The following is a 27,244-nucleotide window of genomic DNA, read 5'->3' on the forward strand; positions in this document are numbered from 1 at the left end:
AGGGAAAAGTTTGAGTCAAATTAGCTGGGGTTGGAGTTTTGGACTGCCCTAAGTAAAGTAGGCTATTTATACCTGACCAACATTTTTGAGGGTTTTTATGTCGGGCGTGCTGGAGCTTATGGTAGTAGTTCTTTTTATCTTGGACTATTGATTTTTTTTTTTTTTAGCATTTCTCAACTGTCTAAAGATATCATGATCAGTTGGGTTTTTAGTATTTCTCCATTTAGTCCAAATTCAATTTCTTTGAAGGATTTTTTGTCTTCTCTTTAGTGAGCCAAGGTGCAGATTTGCTCTTAGTTCTGACTGTACGAGAGGGGGCATGGTGTTCTAGGATTTGTAGAAATTTATTATTAAAGTAAGAGACTGCTTTGTCAAGTGGTAGGTATTTAAGGGGTGACCAATTGCAAGCTTTAAGTTCGGCTTGAAAGCTAGCTTGGTTGAGGTGTTTTTTGTTACGGATACTTCTATAGATTGTGTGGTTAGGTATGTTTTTTTTTTTTGCCTGGCAATGAAGATAAGATAATGGTCACTAATATCATCAGGAAGTATACCTGATTTATAAGAAAGGGGATTACTGTTAACTAGTATCCAGTCTAAGGTGGTTTACTGAAGCCATATAGGTTTATATGAGTGTTTGGCTGGGAAGAGTTACAACAGTTCCAGTCAATGTTAAAGTCTCCAAGGAGTATGGTTTCTTGTGGAAAGGATGTGGAGAGCCAATTAAGGACAGTTTCAAGAGTGTTAATGTTGTTGCCTGGAGGGATATAGGAACAGATTATATATATAATGATTTATTAGCATTTATCTGTAGTTTAGAGATTAGGATTGCAACACTATTGGGTGAAAGAGGTTGGGTATTTAGTGGTGTAACCTGTAAATGAGATTTATATAATATTGCTACAACACCACCCTTTTTAATTAGGCGATCTGATCTCAGGATGTTATAACCTGGTGGGATTATATCATTATCCTTAGTAACTGGTTTGAGCCATGTTTCTGTAAGACATAGGATGTCAAAAGAATGTACGTGTAGCAGGGCATGAAGTTGGGTTATTTTATTATTTAGGCTACGAATATTGAGGTGGCCTATGAGGAGAGAATTGTCAGAGATAGTGAAGATGCAAGAAGTGATGGGATGGTCAGAATGAGGATCTGAGGTTGTATTATTTGGGCCTGGGTTAGGATGTATATCTCCGGGTAGTAATAGGAGCTGTAAAGGGCTGTGAAGGTGTTTCAAGAATTTATAGAGGAGAGGGATTTGTTTTCTAGTGTGTGGATACATAATATGGGTTATTCTATGGAATTTAGGAAGAAGGCAGGATGATGAGGATGTTATGTACAAGTTGGTTTGTATGGCTAGAGGAGAGATTGAAACTGTGTTTTTTAAGGGCAGATGAAAATTAGACAGGCTATGATGCTCATGGCAAGTACGGTAATGGGATAAAATAAGGGGGTACGAATAGTGAGAAAGAGAAGGCCATTATAGAGGGTAGGCCTGTGTATAGTAGGCATGGCTAGGAGGAATAGGAGATAGATGCTAGGAGATATGAGATAGAGATAAGAGCAAGGTTAAAGGGTAGAGTTGTTAAAGGGAAAAACAGGTGATAGTATAGGTAAGTTAATGAGATAGTGAAAGGGTGGAGTAGTTAGAGAGAAAAATGAGGTAGATGAAGGTAGCAGGGGATAGGATGGGTAAGTTAATGAGGAAGTGAGAGGTAATTGGTTAATAGAAGATAGGGGTGTGGTTTGAGTAGTATAAGGTTAAGTGCACTGGGGGTGGGTGGGAATTGGGGGTAGGGTAGCGAAGTGAGCCCGCAGGGTGAACAAAGCGGGTTAGAGCAAGTGAGAAATAGCTCACAGAAACAATCAGTGAAATAGCAGAATACTGCTAACTTCTTGGAAGTAAGAGGTAAGAGGGGAGTGCTAGTATATTTATAAAATAGCTAGGGCTAAGGACTATAGCAGAAAAAAAAGAGGAACGGAGAAGGGACTAGACAAAGTAAGATAAATGGCAGGACAGAAGAGAATAACAGAGTAGTTTAGTGTTGAACTAAAATTGATAAAGGTAAGGGTTATTTAGAACCTAATAGGAGCCTTGGGAAGGGAGCCCCCTAGTGGACAAAGTTTAACATTACATGTAAATTATGTAGGAGGACGAAGAAGAAAGAGGACAGAGTTAGACAACACAAAAATAAGGAGAGACAAATACCCTAAGGGGGAGATAGGGAGGTAGGCTGCTGGGTGCCTGGTTCAGGTAGGAGATTTAATACAAAGTACTACACTGTAGCAAATGACTAAGTTTTGGTTACAATACAACTTCTTAGCTTAGTAGAGAGGTCAGACATACTTTCTCTGATTCTTTGGATGGAGGGAGATTTGAAAAATAGGACAACAGGTTCCTTTAATTTGTAGTTTGATAGTTGAATTTATGTTGGGGGTTCTTGCAGGGTAGGCAGGTAGCATACATAGGTCTTACAGGAGGATAGAGTTTATAAGTTTCTCTGATTCTTTGGATGGAGGGAGATTTGAAAAATAGGACAACAGCTTCCTTTAGTTTGTAGTTTGATAGTTGAATTTATGTTGGGGGTTCTTGCAGGGTAGGCAGGTAGCATACACAGATCTTACAGCAGGATAGAGTTTATAAGTTTCTCTGATTCTTTGGTTGGAGGGAGATTTGAAAAATAGGATAACAGCTTCCTTTAGTTTGTAGTTTGATAGTTGAATTTATGTTTGGGGTTCTTGCAGGGTAGGCAGGTAGCATACACAGATCTTACAGCAGGAAAGAGTTTATAAGTTTCTCTGATTCTTTGGTTGGAGGGAGATTTGAAAAATAGGATAACAACTTCCTTTAGTTTGTAGTTTGATAGTTGAATTTATGTTTGGGGTTCTTGCACGGTAGGCAGGTAGCACACACAGGTTTTACAGCAGGAAAGAGTTTATAAGTTTCTCTGATTCTTTGGATGGAGGGAGATTTGAAAAATAGGACAAGAGCTTCCTTTAGTTTGTAGTTTGATAGTTGAATTTATGTTGGGGGTTCTTGCAGGGTAGGCAGGTAGCATACAGAGGTCTTACAGCAGGATAGAGTTTATAAGATTGATAGAGTCAGACCAACTGGGCCAGGGGAACACAGCAGCCAGGGGGAGAGTGAGCCTAAAAAGTAATTATAGCTGTCTTTCAAAATATGTGGTTTATGCTACTTCATGTCAGGTGTGTAATGCATACTACATATGGCAAACAGAGCGGATGTTAAAACAAAGTATTTATGAGCGTGTGTACCCTATAAAGAATGAAAGGAATAGTAATGTATTAACAAAGCATGTTATGGCTTATACTGAGCATTATTTATTTTTGTTTTTTAATTTGAATAGGCCACACTAAACGCAAGGGGCTGGGTATTATTCTCTCTGAGTAGAAATGAGACATTATTGGCAACTTTATTTTAATACTTTTAGCTATTCAGGATTGAATGAACAACGTTCTATAAGTAGATTATTGATATTTTAATAGTGTTTATTATATTTTCTAAATTGGTTTATGGAATGAAAAATTATTTTCATTTGTTTACATATTTATATTTATACCTTTTTAGCTTAATTATTATAACATTTTTTTCTTCTTTAAATTTTTATTTATGGCACCAGTCAGGTGATCTGACTTGGTGGTCTATTTAAACATGGTTTGTTAGTTTACTTGTACTTCTGAAGACGTCTTGAATTTAAGGTTGAAAGCACTTAATTTTTTTTTACATTAAAGTTTAAAGTTTTGACATTGTTTTAACTGGCATGGTTTCCTTGTTCCATGTTCTTGGCTTTGTATTATTTTTGTGGGCTCACTGTTTTTTAGGCATTCTCCTTTTTTGTTTACTAAGAACAATTTAAAGACATTAAAAAAACATGCAAGAGAAGTTTCAGCAAAAACTATGATTTTGAAGTAAGGACCAGAAGAAAATCTTAAGAATTTTGGGAGTTCCAGAAAACTGAGAAAATAAAAATAGTCTTGTGAATGTCCAACTTTTTGCAGCTGTTCTGGACAATTGCCAGGAAGACCCAAATATAGAAATGGCTAGATATCAGGTATCAGCCTGCCAACTCCAAAGGTGGCTCTAGACTGGTTATTTTAAAATTCTCTAAAAACAGTGACAAGAAAAAAATCTTGACATCAGCAATATGTAAAAAAAAAAAAAAAAAAACAGTCTACACAGATGGAACCAGAATGGCTATGCTGAGTTGACCTGCCATATGAAGTAGTAAAGTAACAGAAAGCTTTCTCAGAAACAAGAATGACTTTTTGGTGAAAAAACATAAAATTATCCTTCATATATCCAGCCAAATTAAGGATAATTTAGAAATCTATCCCATTAACTCTTGAGTCACCAGTGGAAGCCAAGCATGAAGTTAATGCTCTTGGGAAAACGTGAGCACTCCTTATTACACACTGCTGGCTCTCTTCTTGAATATTTTGATGTCTGAGGATGACACCTCTATAAAAGTTGAGACTTTTGTGGACAGATTATTATGTCACTTTCTTTCTTTTTGACATGAGTGTGGTGATAATCCATTTCCTTTCTGATTATCTTATAATTTCCTACTGGATTTAAGGTATATGCATTTTAGTTATTTTCATAAAAATAAATCACAATTAGAATTTTAAGTACTACCTTGAATGGTAGACATACTTTATTAAAAATTAGAAAGTTATAAACTACACTATTAACTGACTACAATTTGTTTTGTTCAAGAAACTCATTTTAATGAAAAAAATATTAAACTTTACTTGATAAATATGAATTAGTAACCACAATACCAATTTCTCTGCAGGGGTAAGTGTATTAAAAAAAATCTTGTTAACAGTTTTGCGGGATAAAAAGTAGAATTGCAGCTGTTTCTATAGTTTATGACAACATCATGCTTGCTCTAGCATCAATGCATGGTCCCTTTAATAATTATCATAATTTTAAATAGTATTGCAGGAGGTCTTCATTATTTACCGTTTACAATAGTAATTTTTTGGGGTGTGACTGGAATGCTATATTTAATTGAAAGTTTGACAGATCTACTTTGCCTGCTCATTCCTCACATCAGATATGGTGTTGCAAATAGTTAAAGACAGTTATTCAAGAAGAATATTTAGTTGAAATCTGGAGAATTAAAACTCAATTGGCTTCATATATTTGTATTTGTCACAATGCCAGTCTCTGTTCTAGAATAGATTACTTTTTATTTCTTTAGATTTGACTCAGAAAAGAATCCTAATATTATGGCATTTATATAAAAAGTTGCTATTAGCATAAATGTTGAATAACTGAATTTTGTAGAGTTTGTGTATGAAAGAAGAATGTATACGGACTGGTTTACTATAGATATAATGTGCAAATTAGTTAAAAGAAAAATAAAAAAAACTTTGGTTAACACACAAGAACTCTTCTACCCCTTTACCCATCAAACTATGTACATTTAAAGCCTTTATTTGTTGAATAAAGTAACTAGCATTCATAATAAATATTTGAACAAAATACTGATCATTATAAAGAGCAAATTGAAATATCAATCAAACTAATCTCTGTTAGCAATGATGAATCTACTCATACACTGCAGAACATGATGAAAAGAAAAGTTAGAGTATCAAAAAATGTTGTTAAGGGGCATAACTCTTTTAATGAAAGTTTTTTATATTCTAACAAAATTGGTAAATGTTTAGCTGCATGTTTTCATAAACAGAATCAGAAAACATAACAGAGAGTGTAGAAAAGATAATAAGCAAAAATATTTCTACTCATTGTATTATATGCAATGGAGTCAAGATATCAGTAAAATAAACGAATGGATTAAAGACACCCCCAGACATAATGAGTAGCATTAAAAAATAAATAAAGGACCAGGTCCTGATGGTTTTATTGCTTAATTGTATACAATATTTTGTGAAGACCTAACCCCAAATGTACTTTGGTTAACCCAATTATTAATACCTAATTGGATTCTCCCTAACAATATCAGCAAAGCTGAAAATGTCTCAATTCTTAAGGAAGATAACAACTTAATGGGCCAGATTCAATAACACCTATGCTAAGTGTACACTATCTGTAGTGAAGAACATTCCTGCTACATTTTTTGTGCATTCTAGTCACTCAGAAAGATTATACTAAGTGTACATGATTGTCTGCACTTTGTGATACCCTTTATGAATCCCTGTCAGTATTTAAAGCTGCAAGAAAATCAGTAGGAAATCTAAAATTAAGATGAATAAGGTATTTATTACTAAGTACATATACCCACATGCAATGTCTGAATACAATATAAAATTATTTATGGATTTTCACACCATAGTTGGCATTCTCAACAATTTCAGGTTGATGTATGCACTTTTGGCGAGAATGTGATCTCATTCATGAGTACTGAAAAGCAACATGCAAATGGATTATAATTTTAATTAAAAAGACATTACCATAAGATTCTGAAATATTTTTAAATGATATGGTAAATCAATTCAATAAAAATAAAATGGGCAAAATAAGAATGACATTAATGCACTCGAAAGATGCACCTATGCTATTACTACACTGCTTTGAGTGTTGTACTTTATATTACATATATAGTATCTTCCAGAGGGAACACATGCAATCTTTCATTTCATTTTATTTTTCTTTCTTTTTTTGTGATATTTTTTCTTTGTTATTTTTTTTAATTGTATATGTATACACCTTTGGCTACATTAGCCTATTTTTATAATTATATTTTTATAATAAAAAAAAAATTTTGCTTCCCATAATATACAACAGATCTTATAAAATATGTGTTTTTCCTGAATAGTTGCTTGATATGCAAGTTGCAAAGTATCACATTCTATCGGATAAGGCCTAGAAAGTACTTTCTTTAAATATCCCCGCTGGAACTATACCTAGTACTAGGAAATTCAGCACATTTTAGCTGACAAGATACATAAGTTAAATTGCCATTAAAAGAAAACTCTACACTAAAACTGAAACATACATTTTTTTATTACATCTTATTTTATATACTAGCAATACATCGGTAGCAAGTGTTTATTATTGTTTTTTAAGTTTCTGTCCCCTAGGAAAAAATACCCTGGTGACTGCCACACTGTTGTAGTTTGGATTTTCAGTCTCTCTGTTCTCCTCACAGAATGGAGTTTGGGTACCTATAATGTGAAATAGCCTAAACATCATACGTGATTTTCCCCTCTGCTTAGTTACACTGTTATTACAGTAAATAGCTGTTTTTTAGTCAGTCAACAAAAGTAGAGTTGGTACTTCTTTTCAACTTCATTACTCTGAGTTGTGTAACTCTGTTAGTCTGTAAGTCTGCAAACTCATACATAGTCAATTTATATTTTCTTCATTGCAAAAGAAAACTTTTATAATTATTGAAAGATGCAGTCCTCAAAAGCAATTCCAGACACTTTTTCTCCTACTCTTCTGCTACATGTAAATATCACCTGCATTCATTCATATGCGACTAACAATTTCCATTTCATACAGCAAATATGACAAATTACAGCTGCCTCTAGTTTTTGATAGTGTGGTTAATTATGCAGTTAAACAGACAATAGTAACACTTCACTAACCAGAAATGTATTTATTTATTTTTATTTATTTATTGCCATTTGTTAACCAGGTTGGTCCAACTAAGCCAGGGGCCCATTTTCAGTGGAGACCCAAGGAGAAAAGCTCCAGATACCAATAAAAATTTTACAAGAAAGAGATACATTTACAAAGGTATAATATCAAGAAGTTATACAGCAGAAATAAAAATCCACTATTTTAAACTGTTATGTTCTAGTTGCAGAATGAAAATACAGTAACAGGAAGACACCCCATATGTAAAAATATAAACACAACAAATGTATGTCTACGGTAATAAAGACATTAGAAAGAAAAATAGAAAATGACTAGTTAGTTCAATCACCATGAAGTAGATTTGGGGCCAATCCAGGAATCTCTCTTCATGGCAGAGAATGGGGTGACAATAACATGGACTGCTTTTACCCAGTGATTTATAAGGATGAGGAGTAGCAGCAGTTCAAAGGTCAGCAGGAATGGGGTCACAAAAAAGAATAATGATTGGCAGACATGGGCACACAACAAAGATAAAAAAGAGTAAGCTCCACTTAAACAATGATATAGTTTTGGTTTCAAATTCTTATGCACTGCAGGATACTAGAACTAAAACATTGGATAATACAAAAGGAAAGTGCAAAATTAAATAAAAAAAATAAAGACTGAACTTTCCAAACTCAAAACCATCACTGGAGAGTACAAATTGTCCAGGTGATATATTTGTCTTTATTGCTATTTGCACCCAAAGCAATGTTCTCTCTCTCATTCTTCCTTTTTGGTTTAAAGGTTCACAATATCCATCAGGTTTACACAGGGTAATAAAAAGCCAATAATAATCTTTAACAACATACAAAACATAGGAGTTTGATGAGAGAGGTTTGTATTTTCCTGATCTAGTGTTCTACTGTCTAGCTGTACAGTACACTGTATTCCTGTGCAGGACAAAATTTTCTTATGAAACAAGATGAAACAAATTTCTGGAGCTGAGTTTCTTCTTATAAGAAATAAGTTTTGTAAATTCATCAAAAACTGGCTTCATTTACAAGTAAAACTCCCCTCTTTGCTATTGCACATCAAAACTTAAGATTTGTTTTAAGAGAACTAACAATGAATCGTGAACAGTTTTCTGAACATTATTTGAAAAATCTATGGCTTTGTTCCTTCATCATGTGATGTTGGAAGTAGCCTTCAGTGAAGTGGCAATCTTTCAAAGTGGCACTAACTTCTATTAAATGATGATATAACTTTTTGCGAGTGGCGTTCGAAAGACATGCGTGAATGGGTGTGCCTTCGTTGAAGGTTGGGCGTTGGGCTGGCATCTCAGCACCATAAAAATCGACTGCCGATCATTAGCGGACCGGAGTCCCGCTGTGGCGACCCCTAACCGGGAAAAGCCGAAAGAGAAACAACAATAACTCTATTGCATAATTTGATATAAATCTAGACTCATCGAATCTACCACATATATGAGTTCTTTCAAACATGCAGCTCTCCTAAAAGATTTGCATAGATTCAACATTCAGTTATTGAAATACTCAAAGTGATAAGTTTAATAATGGATTTAGGAACTTTCCTTAAAAGACAGTTCAATGATTCTGAGAGGTTGCTGGAATGAATTTGTTTGAACAGTTGAAGTCAGAACAGAGTGAAATGAATAAAATCTGAGTTTTATTTTTCGATCACAAAGCTACCACCCATTTAACAGCATGGAAATACTTGTATTGGTAGAGCATATACACACCTCTAAGCACTTTGCCATAATATTCTCTTCCTACAGATGCCAGTCTCTAAAGAAAGACTGACGAGACCTCATTTCTAGCACTACAAAGCTGCGCATGTGCCTTGGTATCTTATAAAAATGATTTCATGAATTTTGACTCAGAAGTATTAGCCTTTCTCCTCAAGGATTTATTTTCCCTTGAGAGTGACAGGTAAGGGCAGCATAAATACAAATCTTATTTTAGCTGTAGTATTACTCTGTCTCACACTTATACACAAATATTACACAGACGTGAAAAGGTAAGACTACCCTTGAGGTATATGATGCATGGCACCTCAAAAACAATAGCACAAAGAGTGCATGTTCAATTTCTCAACTCAGCTTTTTCAAAGTGCCAGACAGTTAATAAATATTTCTACTGACTGCTAATCAGAAACACCCCTTTCCACATTTGCTTCTTTGAAATTGAACTTCCAACACTAAGGTCAAATGTCATATCTCTATCTACTCATTTTTCCCATGGACTTTATTGACAATTCTATTGTTACCATCCAACAAATGATAGCACGCACAGTTTACCAACAATACTGAATTCACTGTTTTCGTTTTGTCAGAAACATATAACATTGCATTTATTCTTGTATCTGAATCAGTATGATTAAAGTTACATATATTTTACTCAGTGTGAGGTGAATGAGTATGTGTGCATATATTATTACACACACACACACACACACACACACACACACACACTTGTTCTTCTATGATTTATTGAGTAACCATCAGACCTACCGGTCAAAAATACAATGAAAAAGAATAACAAAGCTTTGAATGAAAAAATAATTTAAAAACTTTCTTGCAGGGGATGCCACCATGCCCACCAGTTTGGGTATTTTTCCACCCACAACCCCTTATATAAAAATACTAACTCAATGGTCAGACAATCATGCAGACAAAAAAAAAAGATACACTTTGATTTACTTCCAGTGAACAAATACAAACTGCAGTGACAGTAATTCCCTGTGATGAACAGTGGCTGAAATGATGCATAATAGGAACTTGTAACAGATAAGCTAAACCATTGCCAGTGTAGACTCACAAAAATTTGGAGATACAATGTGATTTTAACAGAAAAAAAAATAAAATCACATCAGCAAAGTTACAGAGCAAAATGAAACACATAACACACATGATGATAAGAAATAAATCCAATTAGCACAGAGAAGATATGCCCAATGATACTATTAAAACTTCTATTTTTTATAATTTCAAAAACTGAGCGTGGCATCTTTGGCACTTTACTATCAAAAGGTACAAAGAAACATTTTTGAACATGCCAGTCAGTTTTAAAATAGTTTAATCTAATTACATTTTAGCAATTGTTTTAAAGAACTGTTTATGTAGTATTTTTATGTTAACCTAGTTAGTCCCACTGGGCCAGTGGCTTATTTTCAGGGAAGATCTGAGGTGCCATTTATACTGACTACCGGGAAGTTTCTCTAGGGCATCAGGGAGCTCCTACACTCTTCAATATCTACTGTGGATGTTTTTACAAAACCTGTGCTATCACCAGCTCGGGCAAATAGGTCTCAGGTAAACACTTCATTCCAAGGATGGTGCACTCACGATGGCAATACTCCCATAGTTACACTGCAGCGTCAGTAATGGAAAATCAATCCAAGCACTGGAGATTAGAATAGAACCCATAAAATTCAAATCATCCATCATCAAAGGTGAGTGAAATACCTGTTTATCCACTGACACTGATAGTTATTGTATGGGTTCAACATACACTTATGAATCAGTTCCTATATTCATGGACCCCAGGGTCTCATGAAAAAATATTTTAAATTTGCACCCTATCAAAAATATAACTCCTGTTAGATACAAAAATATGTTTGGAATTATAGCCCTAAATGAAGGGTGTCTCAAAATAATTGGCCAATGTTGAAGGACCAGTTTCTTATAATTTGGCATGAAGGCACTATATGTGCAAACAAAATGCATTTTCCTTTGTGAGCACTGAAGTTTTAATAGTTTAGATTAAAAGTAGGTTCCATTTTTATTTAGAGTATATCATTTTGAAAATATCTGTTACAAATCACCAAAAACACATGCAGATGTTGACTTCTTACCTCTCCCAGAGCAGCTTTGAACTGTATCATAATGAAGACTGATCTAATTTAACACCATTAAACCAAGAGTAAGACTAAACAGCTGGGTATCATCATTTTCCAAGATGGTCATCAGTTCTGATCCTTTGGGGTTTTCTACAACAGCAAGATGATTCTAGAGAAGAGACAAAAGAGAGAGAATCATTCTGACGTAAGCTGAAAATCAGAGCTCCTGCTCCAGAAGGCAACTGCGTTATGTTACAGTTTTTAATAAGACATCATCCTCATAGTTAATCATATTTATGTTTGCAGGACATTCACGATTCTTACTTAATAGATCAGAAGTGGTATAAATTATATATATATCATTTTATTTAATTTTTAAACTCCTTATTTCATTTTACAGGTAGCTGAGCTCAGTTCTGGCATCTTTTTCATTCACAAACTGCTTAAATCATTAAAAGGGCACAATACAGAAAAAAAACCCAGAAAGAATAATAGCATTATGCAGAGCTTTAAAATAAAATGCAACAATTAAAAATTAACTTAATAGTGGTAATTACTTAGCAGACATTTTCCACAACTTGATATAAATGATGCTAATTTGCCAGTACTACTGATATTAGGTGCTACGTGACTTTACCTGAGTGTGGACTGCTTCATTCTGAAGTAAGAATGAGATATCTTCTCAATCTTTTTAAAGTAGTCAGTTCCACAACACAGAATGCAAATTAGTTCCAATTTTTATAATGTGTTTTTTATTTATTCCTGTAAGATTTTCTTAGTGCTAGCCAAATGTGACTTTTATTTTCACTGTGGCATGTTTGTTCTATACACCAGCTGTTTAATACAATGTTATGATTTGTGTTGTTGCAGTTTTATGCGTATATACATATTATAATAATGGTATGAGTAGTATAGCTATGTAATTGTGACATAAATATAATAAATATGTAACTAGAAAGGATTATGAGTAGCACAGCTTAAAACTGGTAAATAAGATAAACAGAACAGCAAGTGTCATTTACATAACTACAAGTTATCACACCTTTACAATATTATATTCACTGGCATTGTGTTGCTTTGTTAATTTAAGAATTAGTTATATGCAATGGCCACCCTATGTAATGCAGTCAGGTCATTAGTGTGCATCCAGTCTAGGCTAAGTTTTAAACAGCTAAAATGGTGAAGCATTATAAGAAGGACAATTGTAACCAAAAAATAATATTGCCAAAGGAGGTAGATCCAGGAGTCTAGATTCAAAGCACAATAATTTATCCAGCAAGTGCTTTCACCCCTCAACATAGGAATTTATAATGTTGAGGGATGAAAGTGCTCAATAAATTATTGTTTTGAATCCAGTCTTCTGGACCTTCCTCCTTTGGTGTTATTATTTTTTGGTGAAAGGTTAACTTTTTGTTTGAGTTGCTAGAACAGGTTGTTGCCATGTTTTTTTTTTTTCCATGGGGGTTCCTAGATTATTTTGCTTAGTTTTTCACAAGTCACATGTCTAAGGTTTTGTAATTGAAGTACTTCCGTTCACAACACCAGTTCATTACAGATGTTATGTAAAATAAAGTGTATGTATGCACATCCTATACAACTTAACTCTTTCTCACCTAGCCAGAGTGGAATTTCACACCTCCTGATGCCTTATAAAGAGTTCCATCCTGGATGGTTGTTAATTGAACTAAAACTCCGAGAATGCAGTTTTGCAATCTACCTGTAAACAAATATATGTATCGCAAAAATGATAAAAGTCACAAAAACCGTAAAACATCAAAGTTATTCAACTCTCACTCCTCTTTATAATGGTCTTATTAATAAATTTGCCAGACTTAAGAGTAATTTTATATTGAGAGAACAATTACATAGTATATAAATTTACTTAGTACAATCATGCAAAAAAGTATTAATATCTCTTTAACCATAATAGACAGACCTTAATTATCAATGTGACCTTTACACACGTAGTTGTGATCTCAATGTAGCTGTAAAGCAATTTTGTAACTTGAATTCCATTTTTGAAATATTTGCATAACTGTGAATTCCACTTACCCATATTTGCATATTTAATGGACACGCAGTGCTAGTTAGACAATAACTATCAGTGAAATTTTTTTTCAAAATTGTGTATACATTCATTCGATACCTTAGTGTACAGTATAAAGACCCAATGGTTCAAGTTATTAATTTTATTATTTACATATGGCATCCATTCATAATGGTTTCAAGTAAAAAAAAAAAAAAAAAAAAAAAAAAGACTTTTTTGTGATACCAAGTACCCCATTGGTCTGAGGATCTGTTCATGGCCTCTCTGGTAACTGCACACATAAAATGCTGAATTAAAATCCTTCAGAGCAGGCAAAACCAGAGATATGTACAGCAATGGATATGCTGAACAAGAAATAAAATAAACACCACAACAGAGTCTTTTATTACACAGCTTTGAGCACTTTTGTTCCAATTGAAAAGGAACTTCATTAATAATATGTATGGAAATACATTTATGTTCATATGCACATTTTATTACTGAAAAAGTATACATATCTGCAGACTGGTAGTAGTCAGACAGCAGTAAATGTCTGCTGTAAGCATACCAAAAATACAAGCTTGCTTGGATTTTTTCACATTGCTTATTTCCAAGAAACCTGCTTCTGCATAAATATTCAGTTTGTCTGTATTCTATCACCCCCTGTACAATATATATACCTACTGCGAGATCACTCTACAGTGAGGAAAAGCACTTCTATGTAGATGGCGGTACAGTGGAAACTGGGGATTTACCCTTTTCCCTCCTGTACTACGATCCCCAAGTTTGTATATATAATTTGAACGGCGGTGCGGAGGTGCAGAGTGGCTTGCCCCCATACAAAAATGTACACTTTTTTTTAATTTTGGGTTTTCAGAAACTCATTTGGTCACAACCATATTAATTTTGAGTTTCTGAAAACTCAATGATATAATTTAAATCTACACACACGTGTGTGTGTGTGTGTGTGTGTGTGTGTGTGTGTGTGTGTGTGTGTATGTATATATATATATAAAATCAAGGGTATGTGGAGATGCAAAGCAGACTGCATTTTATGCTTCATTATCAATGGTTAGTGCTCTTAGCATCACATAACTACTATATGTGTACTGAGGGACAGGTTAGAAAGTGAATGGGAAAGAACTCCGGAGTATCCATTACTAACTCTGGAGTATCCATTACTAACTCTGGAGTATCCATTACTAACTCTGGAGTATCCATTACTAACTCTGGAGTATCCATTACTAACCTCCTAAATAACACATGAATGTCACAGCACATCTTTATCTGTCTCTGTATTATGCATAAAGATGAGGTTTACTCTTAACAAGAGTATTATTCTGAGCTTTAAGGAACAGCTAATTATTAACAATAACAAAAAAAAGCCCAGAGAGTGGGAGCTTAATGGATTACTTTCTATAAAACACGTTTGCACCCTCCTTGCTTTTAAGCTGACTAGACTGATAAGTCCAGCATACATTATCACACTATAAAAGAGTTTAAATGTCTCAGACAATTTTAGTGACAATATACATATTTATGAGCTAAGGTAATCTTCTTAAAAAGTTTCTCTCAGACAGTACTAATTACTGTAACCACCTGTCCCTCTCTATGCAGGACAATCCCTACTTTAGGGAACTGTTTTGTGGGAAAAATGTGAAAAATAGCAAATTTCCTCAGATTTAAAGAAAAAAATCATAAATTTACTCTAATAGTTTTCAATATTCTGTATCCAAAATATTAATGATATGAAAAAACATAAACAGCTTAAATTTTGCAAATCTGAGCTTTTATTATAGGAACAAATAAAAGGTGTAGTCCTTTAAATTGTATGCGGATATAATTTGTCTTGCAAAATATCACATTTCCAGAAAAATGTCCAGCTTTTGGATATATGTAAAGGTGGTAACTCCTATGTATTATAACCCTGTTCTGAAACAATGCTGTATCACCATTCTAGAACTGTAGAGAAATGACTGGTCTAAAAAAACAGTCTCACTGGTGTTTAAAATTGTGCTGCACCTTTGTGCTAAGACGGTGACCCATGCTGCAGCTTTGTTCTTATATTGCCTGCAATGTATTTTAAAGTCATGCTGTGACTTCAGTGTTGAACCATTCAATAAATATTTTCTCATATACTCCTTTTTATAAATACAAAGTGTAGTGCTATTCCAAAGTTACACTGAATGAATTCTTACAATAACAATTTGTTGCATCATCCAGATTTTACAATCATTTAGTGAATATTATGAAAAACAAAGGATTATCAAAAACTGCATGTTAGTTTCAAGTTTAGCATCATAATGCTATATTCATCTGGTACCTCACTGCAATCAGGCTCTTAAATCATAATGCATTCCTGCTGTATGCCCACGCTGCTGCCATTAGCTAATTATAATGGAGTCGGTTTCTTTATCTCTTCTTTCCCTTGTCAACCTCCCTAGCCTTCCTTTTCTTTTTCTTTCATTTTTAATCAAAATAAAAAGATTTATAGAAAGAAAAAATCAGAGATCATTCTTATTATAAAATCAGGTGGCTAATGTAAGCTAAAACTGTGGTGCAATAGGGCTTCATAACAGTTCAGTGAAGTTAAAAGCAAGGTGAGTACAAAATCTGTTCAGCAGAAGTAATACACAGAGATATGATACAAATATGCAAGTAAATTTAACCCTATACCCATTGAAAGCATTATAACATTACCAAAAAAAGCATTATAACATTAGTCAGACTGAAGTACAGAAACTACTGTTTGTTTTATCAAATCCTCTAAATCTAAGTGTAATCTAAACTTAGTCTCAAAGGTTGAAAACAATAATAAGACATTCTGTAATTACATCAAAATCTGAGAGAACACATTCTTACATTTTATCAATAAATAATAACACAATCAACTAGTCACAGAATATAATGAATTTTGCAAAACTTCTGTGCAAACTTCGCAATAAGCAAAGAAATATCTCCAAGTTGTAAAAAGTAGGAGACACATCCCTTAAACAACTGCAAACATGATAACTGTTGTCACAATTAATTGAAAACCAGAGACTAGACAAAACCCCTGTTGGTTTCACACCCTGAATCAAGAAAAGCCTAACTGAAAATTCATCAGTCTTATTAAAAAAAATAGCATGCTGACATGCTCCTGACCTTTGATAACAGGTTTAATGGAAGCAATTCAAAAAGGGTGGAGGGATCACTTCACTGATGACATCTTATTACTCAAACCTGATAAAGATACCAACATCCTATAACAAAAACTAAAAAAGGTTCACAAAAGTATACAGTTCAGCATACAATGGTAACCTCCTAATAAATCCTCACAAATCTAATATGAATATTTTTGTCAATCCCAAAAGGCTCGTCAAAACCACAGCTATTAAAATTTCTGCCACAGCAGGTAGAACATGATCACTTGTAACTGAGCAAAAGTACCCGGGAATAGCTTTAGATCCTATAATCCCTTTTGCAAGACAAGTAGATGACATTATCCAAAAACTCAATACCAGCTTAAAGATTGCTATACATACAATCTCTCACTTAATTTGCCTCACAGCTCACAAAGTTATACCTGGTAATGTATTTATCATAAAACTTGAATATGGCCTACTTCTAATAATGGTACATTCAAGCTGTAATACTAACAACATACAATCAAATGTTAGTAAACTCTACAGAACTGTGTTGCCAGCCAACTCTTAGAAAAGTTCGTCTGGCTTCCTATGACTTAAAGAGCAACCTTTGTGCTGGGGTCACATATCTTCAAAGTGTAAAAATGGGATATCATCTCCCTTTGAAGACAAAACTTCAACGTGAACAAAAGAACTATGCATTGATAGGGCAGGAAGAAAGTCTAAAACTGATTAGACCCTGTTTTGAAACCTCCACAGGTAAAAGAGTATTCTCTATGACAGCTTCAGCAATGTGGAACCAACTCCCAGTAGAGGCATAACAGCAAATCACATTTGTCGCCTTCAAAACCAGCCTAAAAGAACACTTGTTTACAGACTCTAAATGCTCATGCTTTCAGGACAATGGCTAATTTTGTACTTCATGCATAAGTCAATCTGAGTCCATTTTAATGATGGTAAACGTTAAATTGTTGCCATACTGGTTGCAAATATGCCTGGAAATATAGCTTTATGTAAGCTGTCTGTATACTTTTTTATCTTGTATAATTATTTTGTTCTGTAAAGGGTCTGTCAACCAGTCCATGTACCTAGTTCCTAAAATGCAAATAAAGTTCCCAAAACTTAGACCAATCAGTCGGAGCAGTATCGTATCAATTCAGTTTTATTATACTGCTTCTTTTCTAATCACGTTTATAAACATTGAAAGTAAAATAAGTGCAAACCAACTTACAAAAAAATGGTAAAACTAATTTTTATTTGGTAAACAACTAGTACTGCAAGCAAAAATAAAAACATTACACAGAAATGTCACAGAGCTGAAAATTAATTGGTAATCAATTATTCCGCAGAAATGATGATGCAAACAATGCAGTTTGGTTTAAATAATGGATTTATAAGATAGGAAACTAAATTAATCTTTAACTCTAGTTTTAACTTAAAATCTGATGTTATGGCATCACAACATAACAAATTCTTTTGACAGCCACTTAAATCCTTCAAGCAAAACTGAAAGTTCTATCTACAGGAAGCCCAACATACTCAAGGAACCAAGAATGCCAAAAATGATAGCAAACCCAAAAGACTGTCAGTGATTATCAACGGTTAGTACTCCCACTAAAACAAATGTTACAGTTGCAGGAAATGCAATCTAATCTCCAAACAACATTACGAATAAATACTGGTACTTCAGTGCTTCAGCACCCCAACTGTAACAAGCTTTCCTGGTAGAACAGTCTCTTGAAACCTGAGTCACAGTCTTAAGAAATAGGCTCCAAATATAGGCCCAAAGGTAACAGCAGATAAAAAGTTCTTCAAAATCGAGATCATACTTCAGCAAGCAGTCCCTTGGACTCTCAGAGCCAAGCAGAATTCCAGTAGCAAATAATCAACAATTCAAATGCATAATTACTGGCTTAGATTTTTGAAAGACAAAAATACAGGTAAGAACCAGGACTGTTTTTCCTCAACAGCCATCCATTGTCATATTGTGCTGCAGTTGTTTAATAAAGTCTGGTAACCACAACAGAGCTTATAAAAGTATCATAGGAGATCTATAGTTATTAAATAGCATGAGACTGTTTAAGGGATATTTTGACTTTTGAAGAATATAGCATTCTTTCAAGAGGTAACAGCAGCACTTCATGAATTTCTGGTAGTGTGTGCATGCCTATTATCTTGACCTCTCTAAATCTTGTGATGCTATTCTATGTATGGAAATAATTGAGACATTAGAAGCATGAACATTTCATCTGTATGTAATTCAATAGTTAGAAAACAGACTGAGCAATGGATTGTCAGAGGGTTCTCTGTTTGGGACAATGTTTTATGGATTATTCTAAGATATAAATGTGGAAAATTGACCACTATAAACAAATACACTAATGACTGCAAAAAGGGTAAGATACATCAATAAAAATGCTACATTTCTACAAAACAGTCTACAAAAATACATAACCGGTGCAACAATATTGACCCCACCTTAATTTAATTAATGTAAAACTATGAGATTTGGCAAATAATGATTATAAAACAAGTGGTACTTTCGTAAAAAAAAAATACATCATTAAAGATCTAAGAGCAACTGCAGACAAAACTTTAAATAACATAAACACCAAGTTAAACAAGAAAATCAACATTATTTTATTTACAATAAAGGAATACTCAAGTTAAAAATGTAAGTTTTGACCAGCATGCATTTAAAAACCTCAGACAAGCAAATTATGTAGTGCATCTAATACTGAAGGTCATGTCTGTCCACTCTATGGAGGTTGTTATACCTGACTAATCTGGTTTAATTTTAATAATAATACTGTATTTTATAGACTTCAATCAAACCACCTGAAAGAACTTGAAAAGGAAGAATAATTCCTTAATAAAAAATTATTTTATGATACTAATGAGTAGGCAATGTCTAATCTGGTTCTTTTTGGAGTCAATGTCTGGAATGGACCTCTAGGGAAGTTGATACCTAATATTACAAGTAAACTTGAGAAACAGAAAAAAAGTGTGACAGGTACATTGTGCAAAGCATTCCTACCTTACGAAATATGCTTACTTTTAAGATTACAAGTCAGGCATTTAGTTCACACTGCAAAAATAATCATCATACATAAATGGGCAGTAGAAAGTAACAACTTGGGATAAGACAGTCAAGCTTCTTTAAAGTCACTAGTCTATATGCTTGCCGGTCAAGCCTGGGAGTTCATAAAAACACCACAAACAAACAGAGCCACAAATATTGCAGAAAATTTAATGGCGTTCTGGTACCTTGGCTAAATGCCATCAGAGGAATAACATTTCAAACACCAAGCAGTTTATTTATACAAATTTTTAACACAATTAAGCAATTAAATAAACAATTAAGTGATTCCACAACCTTAAAGAACCACTACCCATAACCATCCAGCACAAAAAACGTACATATAAAAATAGTTAAATGTTCAAATTAGTATCCACGTTTAAGCCTCTAGGTGTAAGTGTGTTATAGTTTAAAATCAATCTACTTTCCAGTTCTAACAACTTTTACACAAAATTGTCCCCACCCTCATACTGAGGTCTAGCCAACACAATAAAAAATAAAGTGCCATCATGTCCCCCATGTATCTTATGGAAACGATCTGCAGATTGCGAACTTAACCATTCATTTGGTCTGACCAATATACCATTTGAGGGGTAAACACCTGCAGCCCACTATATAAACAACCTCACAAGAGCGACAGTCAAACTTATCATTAGCTATATACCGTATACCATTAATTCTAGTAACAGAAATATGTTTTACCCTCACGCATACATTGCATTCCCCACATTTAAACATCCCCGTATGATCCTTCCCTGGCCTTCTGTTCTTAGTACTAGGCATTTCCTTTAAATTGCTTTATCTCCCATAGGAAAACATGACCTTCTTGGGCAATAAACTTCCTACTTCATCATCAAAACATACAAGAGGCTATAAACGGTCCACCAAATTTGTCATGACAGACATAAAAGGGGAAAATTAAGCAACAAAAAATCATCTTTCCCCATCATTTCTCTGTTCACCATAAAATGGTTTATAAAATTCATTCACAACCACAGCATTTAAGCCATTCTGACCATAATTAACTCTATTTTTTGCTTTCTCAACAGAAACTTTCGAACACCTCTGTGTAACAACCACTCCTTCACTTGCATAAATTCCTGTTCCAGCAAGTGACTCTCAGAGGTATGGTCAAAACTTTGTTTAAATTCCACACAGGGTAGGGATTCAAGTAGGTGAGGGGGATGAGAACTACCGGCATGCAGAAAGTTATTAGTTGCCATATTTTTCCAATAGGGTCTAGATTGCATCTTCCTTTCAGTGTCCACATATAATTCAATATCCAGATACTGGATAATGTGCTTATTCACACTGAAAGTAAATTCTAACCCAAAAGGGTTCTTATTCTGCAACCCAATAAACCCTTGAAACTCACTTGCGTTACCCTTGCAGATAAAAATCCAATTGTCAATGTAATGCTGACATTTAACAACAGATTAACAAACAAGTCCATAAAATACATACAAACATCCTCAAAACAGGACATGAAAATTATAGCATATACTGAGGCAAAAGTAAAGTAGTTATGTGTCAATGGAAAGTCTAATAATTGTACCAGAAAGGTATTACGAGTTCTCATAAAAACATGCTGAATGCATCCAACAATCTGTTATAAAGCATGGTGTACTCAAAAACCCTGCTGTGACCATATTCTAAGATAATGCTGCAACTCTGTTATAAAATCATTCCCATTATGAAAAAAACAAAACATCCAATGACCATTTTTAAAGTTATAAAACCATTGTTATAAATCTATACTTAACTTCAGTTGTAAACTGCACAAAATCCTGTACTAAAATGATATTTAATGATAAACGATAAAACCCTATCATGAACCTATTCCAAAAATTCAAACAGCTTTGACAGAGAAGTAGAATTTATAATTGTTTAAGACAAAGAAGACTGCCTTATTATAGTCTTGCAGTAACCACACTGTGCAGACATCTCCATCTCAGAAGTATGACATCCCATGCTGCAAATCACAACACTATGAAAATTGAAGTGCAGTTCCAGTAATTTGAAAAGAGCTTTGATTCTCACACCTACATCTTCAGAGTGTTTCTGCATAAAGGATTCTCCCTGCACTCATAATGTGTGTGTGGGGAGGATGCTACATCTACTACATCTCTGATAATTAATTTTATATATATATATATATATATATATATATATCCATATCCCATCCCCACCCCTCAGCCAAGGGAATCACTGTAAAGAATTTCTCAAAAGCCAACTTTGCACTTCTCAAGACTGAGGTGGAATCCTTCAAAGCCCCTGGGCCAGAGGATAATACAGCCCAATCCACAGAATCCTTTAGAAATGCATTCTATGAGCACCTACAGGAATGCATGGATCGTGCTAGCCCAAATAAAACCAAGACTCACTCCTCCAAAAACAGGAGACTGGTCTGGTGGACCCCGGCCATAAATAAGCTATACAACAGAAGGAGGAAGCTACTACATGACAGAGCAAAATCCCAAAAAGGGAAGGCATCTCTGATCAGTATTAGCAAGAAACTTCGATCCCTCATAAAATCATCGAAGGCCAGTTTCGAAAGAAAAATTGCCCTAGACACTAAAGATAATCACAAGGCCTTCTTTAGTTATGTCAGGAACATGGGCGGAAACTCCCAGATATGCTCCGAATTGTTGCATAACGGTACAAAATATACCGACCCTACAGACATAGCCAACATCCTGGCAGACAGATTCAGCACAAACTTCTCCCCCCCTTCACCCCCAAAGGAGCAAATGCCTATCCCAACTGAATGCAACCTCCCTGACATCACAGATGCACAGGTGAAAGCTGCCCTCTCCAAAGCAAAAAACACAGCATCTATGGGACCAGACGGTGTCCCAGGCTGTGTCTTACATGAGCTCCAAGAAGAACTGAACCCTCACATTAAGTCACTGTTCAGACTTAGCCTTACTACAGGATATGTACCCATAGAATGGCGTACAGCTACAGTGGGCCCACTCCACAAAGGTGATGCCACAACGGACCCCGGAAACTATCGCCCCATAAGCCTGACTAGTCTGGTCTGTAAAGCTATGGAGCATATTACCATGGAACTCATAAACAAAGACACTGGGAGCCTCCAGACACTGGACCCTACCCAATTTGGCTTTGTTAAGGGCAGTTCTTGCCTCTTAAACCTAGGTGATTTCTTTGAAACAGTTACCAAAGCCATAGATGAGGGCAAGGTAGTCCACACAGCCTACCTGGACCTCGCAAAAGCCTTCGACACAATACCCCACTCAGGCATCATAAATAAGCTTACCAGCTTAAATATCAACCCCTATATCACAAGATGGGTTGCAAACTGGCTCATAGATAGAACCCACATGGTCAGAATCGCAGGTGCCATGTCTGAATCCAAACCAGTTACAAGTGGCATCCCACAAGGCTCAGTTCTGGGACCCCTCTTGTTCGGTATATACTTCTCTGAGGTTCAGGCTAACACGGGGGGATTATGGCTGACAAAGTTCACAGATGACTGCAAACTGGGGGCCATAATTGAATCTCCAGCTGGCACAAGCATCCTCCAAAAGGGTCTCACAGAGACGGATGCTTGGTGCCAGAGCCACAGCCTCAAGCTAAATGCTAAAAAGTGCATAGTCATCCCCTTTGGGAAAAACTAGGTGCCCACAAATTACGACATAGGTGGTAATCCATTAAGTAAGGAAGAAGTCATTAGAGATTTGGGGACCAATGTAGATCGTAATCTCTCCTTTGATAATCACGTTGCCAAAGTGGTTAGAAAGACCTTCTATATAGCCCACCTTATCACGAAAGGGTTCACATCTAGATCAAGAGAGGTCATTCTGCCCCTCTACTAGTCACTCATCAGGCCCATAATTGTATACAATGCCCCTTTTGGGATGTACCTTACCCGACACCTGCAGCAACTGGAGAGACCCCAAAAGTACCTCACCAAGAGGATCATGGGCTACAAACAGATGTCCTATGCAGCTCGACTAAAGAAACTCCAGCTCTACTCAGTTGCTTACCACCTACTCAGAGGCGATCTATGCCTGACGTACAAAGCCATGTCAAACCCAGAATTAATGGACATGCTCCACCTCAAATAATCCAAGTCCCTTAGAGCTACATGCTCCAGGGACCTAAACCTCAGCACAAAGATAAATAGGACATGCTGGAGGGACAGATTCATTTCCCAGTGGCTCCCCTCACTCTGTAATAGAATCCCAATTCATGTTAGACATAGCCCCTCGCTGACCCTCTTCAAGCAAAATCTGGACGCGTGGATGGGAAATCGCAGATTCACCCCTGGGATCTCTTCTGTGTCCCTGCTAGACAGAGGCACAGTAAACTAATCTTAAAAGGGTACCTTCTGTGACCTACTTTACAGAGGCACAGTAGGCTAATCTAATAGGGAGGCGGAAGCCAAATACACCCTGGCTAGGCTTATAAATGCCCTAGGGCAGATATCCTAGTATCTACCTATGAACCTATATGTAGATATATAGATATATAAATATATATATATATATATATATATATATATATATATATGTATATATATGTATATATATATATATGTATATATGTATATATATGTATGTATATATATATATATATATATATATATATATATATATCTATATAGGTTCCCTTCAAATCATCTGAAACCCATAACATCTAATTTCATAACATTGAGCCCAGGACATCTAAAACCCAAAACATCTAAAACCCATAACATCTAACACTACAAATCACATGAAAATAACATCCCCTCCACATATAACGACACCAAACTACCAAAGACACTTTTTACTACGTTCAACCTCACAAGTCCAGCAGACACAAGTGCTTCGTTTCAGCGGTAGCATGGGGGTAGTGTCTGGTTATGTGACTTACTCAGTCATGTAGTGGTCACCTGGTGGATTAAGTAATCACAATCTACCAGTACATGGTGAAACACATCATAGGTTCATAGGTAGGTACTAGGCTATTGGCCCTAGGGCCTATACAAGCCTAGCCAAAAAGGTACCCTGGCTTTCGTCACCCAAGAAAATTATTTTCCTGTGTCCCTGTCAAGCAGAACCACAGAAGTGATCCCCAGGGTGAATTTCCTATTACCCATCCAATCATCCAGATTTTTCTTGAAGAGTGCTATTGATAGGTGGTCTGTTCCAGAGTATGGGAAGTCTCTGGAACAGAAATCTATCCCTCCAGCATGTTCTGTTAATTGTGATGACAAGGTTTAGGTCCCTAGAGCATGTAGCTTGGAGGGATTGGGATTTCTTTAAATGGAGCATGTACAACAGCTCTGGGTTTAACATAGCTTTGTATGTTAGGCAGAGATCACCTCTGAGTAGGCGATATGCGACGGAGTAAAGCTGGAGTTTTTTGAGACGGTCTGCGTAAAGTATCTGTTTGAGGCCAGTAATCCTCTTTGTGAGGTATTTCTGAGGCCTTTCCAGTTGTTGTAAATGTCTTGTGAGGTTCATATCAAAAGGGGCATTATACTCTATAATGGGTCTAATGAGTGATGAATAGAGGGGAACAATGACCTCTTTTTTTCTGGATGAGAAACCTTTTGTGATGAGGTGTGCCACGTAGATGGCTTTCCTGACCACTGTGGTGATGTGATTATCTAAGGGAAGACTACCCAAGGTCTCATCACACTTTCGATGTTAAGTAGACTGCCATCTAAGTGGTAGTTCATGGGTACAGAGTTTTTACCAAAGGGGATGACAATGTACTTTTTGGCATTGAGCTTGAAACCATGGCTTTGACACCAGGCATCTGTCTCAGTGAGGCCCTTTTGTAGGATGTCCACATCGTTAGGAGTTTCGATTATGGCTCCTAGTTTGCAGTCATCTGCGAATTTAGTTAGCCAATGACCATCTGTGTTAGCCTGTACTTCAGAGAAGTAGATACCAAACAGGAGAGGACCCAGGACTGAACCCTGTGGTACTCCACTTGTCACTGGTCTGAAGTCTGATTTGGAGTCTGCTACTTTCCCAGTGTGGGTTCTGTCAGTAAGCCATTTGGCAACCCATCTTGTGACATAGGGATTTATACCTAGTTTAGTGAGTTTATCTATAATTCTAGAGTGGGGGATGGTTTCAAACGCCTTGGCACGATCTAGATAGGCTGTGTGAACCACCTTACCCTCATCTATGGTTTTGGTGACTACTTCAAAGAAGTCTATCAAGTTTAGGAGACATGGTCTGCCTTTTACAAACCCAAACTGTATGAGGTCCAGAGCTTGGAGATCTCCAATGTCTTTGTTTATGAGTTCCATGATGATACGTTCCATGGCCTTGCAGACCAGGCTCATCAGGCTAATGGGGCAGTAGTTCCCAGGGTCTGTTGTGGCCCACCCTTTGTGGAGTGGGATAACTGTCACGGTGAGCCATTCAATGGGCAGAAAGCCAGAGGTGAGGCTATGAATGAACATGGTACTTAGGTGGGGTGCCAGTTCATTCTGTAGTTCATGTAGAAGGCAGCCTGGGATGTTGTCAGGTCCCATGGATGCTGTGTTCTTGGCTTTGGAGAGTGAGGTTTTTACCTGTGCAGCCATGATTACAGGAACTTTGCATTCTTCTGGTATAGAGATGGGCCCTTTAGGGGGTGAGAGGGGGGTATTGTTATCACTGAATCTGCCAGGATGTTAATATCAGTTGGTTCTGTATATTTATTGCCATTGTGCTGTAACTCAGAGCAGATCTGAGTGTTGCCATTGAGATTCTTGACATAGCTATAGAATGCTTTGTGGTTGTCTTTAGAATCAGTGGAGATTTTGTTTCCATAACTAGCTTTGGAAGATTTTATGAGGGATGTCAGCTTCTTACTGAAGCTGACCAGGGAGTTCCTCCAATTTTGGGATTTGACTCTTTTTTTTGCAACAATTTCTTTCTTCTGTTGTAGAGTTTGTTTATGGCAGAAGACCACCAGACTGGCTTCTTTTTTTTGGAGGATAGCATCTTGGTTCTGTTAGGGATAGCATGATCCATGCACTCGTGTAAGTGCTTATAAAGTGCATTTGTGTAGGATTCAGCAGTTGTACCTCTATTGTTCATCTGCATGGGTGTCGTGATATTTGCCACTTCTGTCTTAAGAAGCGTGAAGTTGGCTTTGGAGAAATATTTTACGGTTGTTTTCCTAATGGGGGTGGGAGTGGAATGTGGATGTTTAGGGTGATTAGCTTGTGGTCGGATCTGACCAACGAGGAGCTGACCTCTGCTGTGGAACACCGGTCACCCATGTTGGTGATGACCAGGTCTAGGATATTGCTCCCCCTGGTGGGGGTGTGTATAAGTTGATCCAAGGCATTGAAATTGATGATTTCCAGAAAACATTGAGCAAAAGAGTTGGTACATGAGTAGTTTTCCCAGTTAATAGTAGGGTAATTGAAATCACCCAGTATTAGAGTGTTGGGTTGTACCTTAATATTTTCCAGTGTATCAAGAAAAGAGGAGTGGGAATCCTGGGGCATGGTGGGGGGTCTGTAGCAAGCTACAATCTGGCTTGCGGTTTTGCCCAGAGTTAGTTGAACTTGGATAATCTCGGATGCATTATGCTGAGCAACTAGCTTGGAGGTACGGATATCCTTAATGAATATGGACACG

At 36.0% G+C, this 27,244-nt stretch overlaps 1 protein-coding gene across 1 annotated transcript in view; it reads right to left on the reverse strand.

Moving 5' to 3' along the window:
* The window catches only part of LOC122812080 (gamma-aminobutyric acid type B receptor subunit 1-like), a 4,315,174-nt gene that overhangs the window by 3,290,631 nt on the left and 997,299 nt on the right, over positions 1-27,244 (reverse strand). The window contains exon 3 of the mRNA XM_044084348.1: positions 11,429-11,582. Within this exon, the coding sequence (XP_043940283.1) occupies positions 11,429-11,458 (30 nt within the window). The 5' untranslated portion in view covers positions 11,459-11,582. The remainder of the gene's footprint in view (positions 1-11,428; positions 11,583-27,244) is intronic.

This window comes from Protopterus annectens, chromosome 9.part0 (assembly GCF_019279795.1).
Source record: "Protopterus annectens isolate FY-2018-M chromosome 9.part0, PAN1.0, whole genome shotgun sequence".
NCBI lineage: Eukaryota > Metazoa > Chordata > Ceratodontiformes > Protopteridae > Protopterus > Protopterus annectens.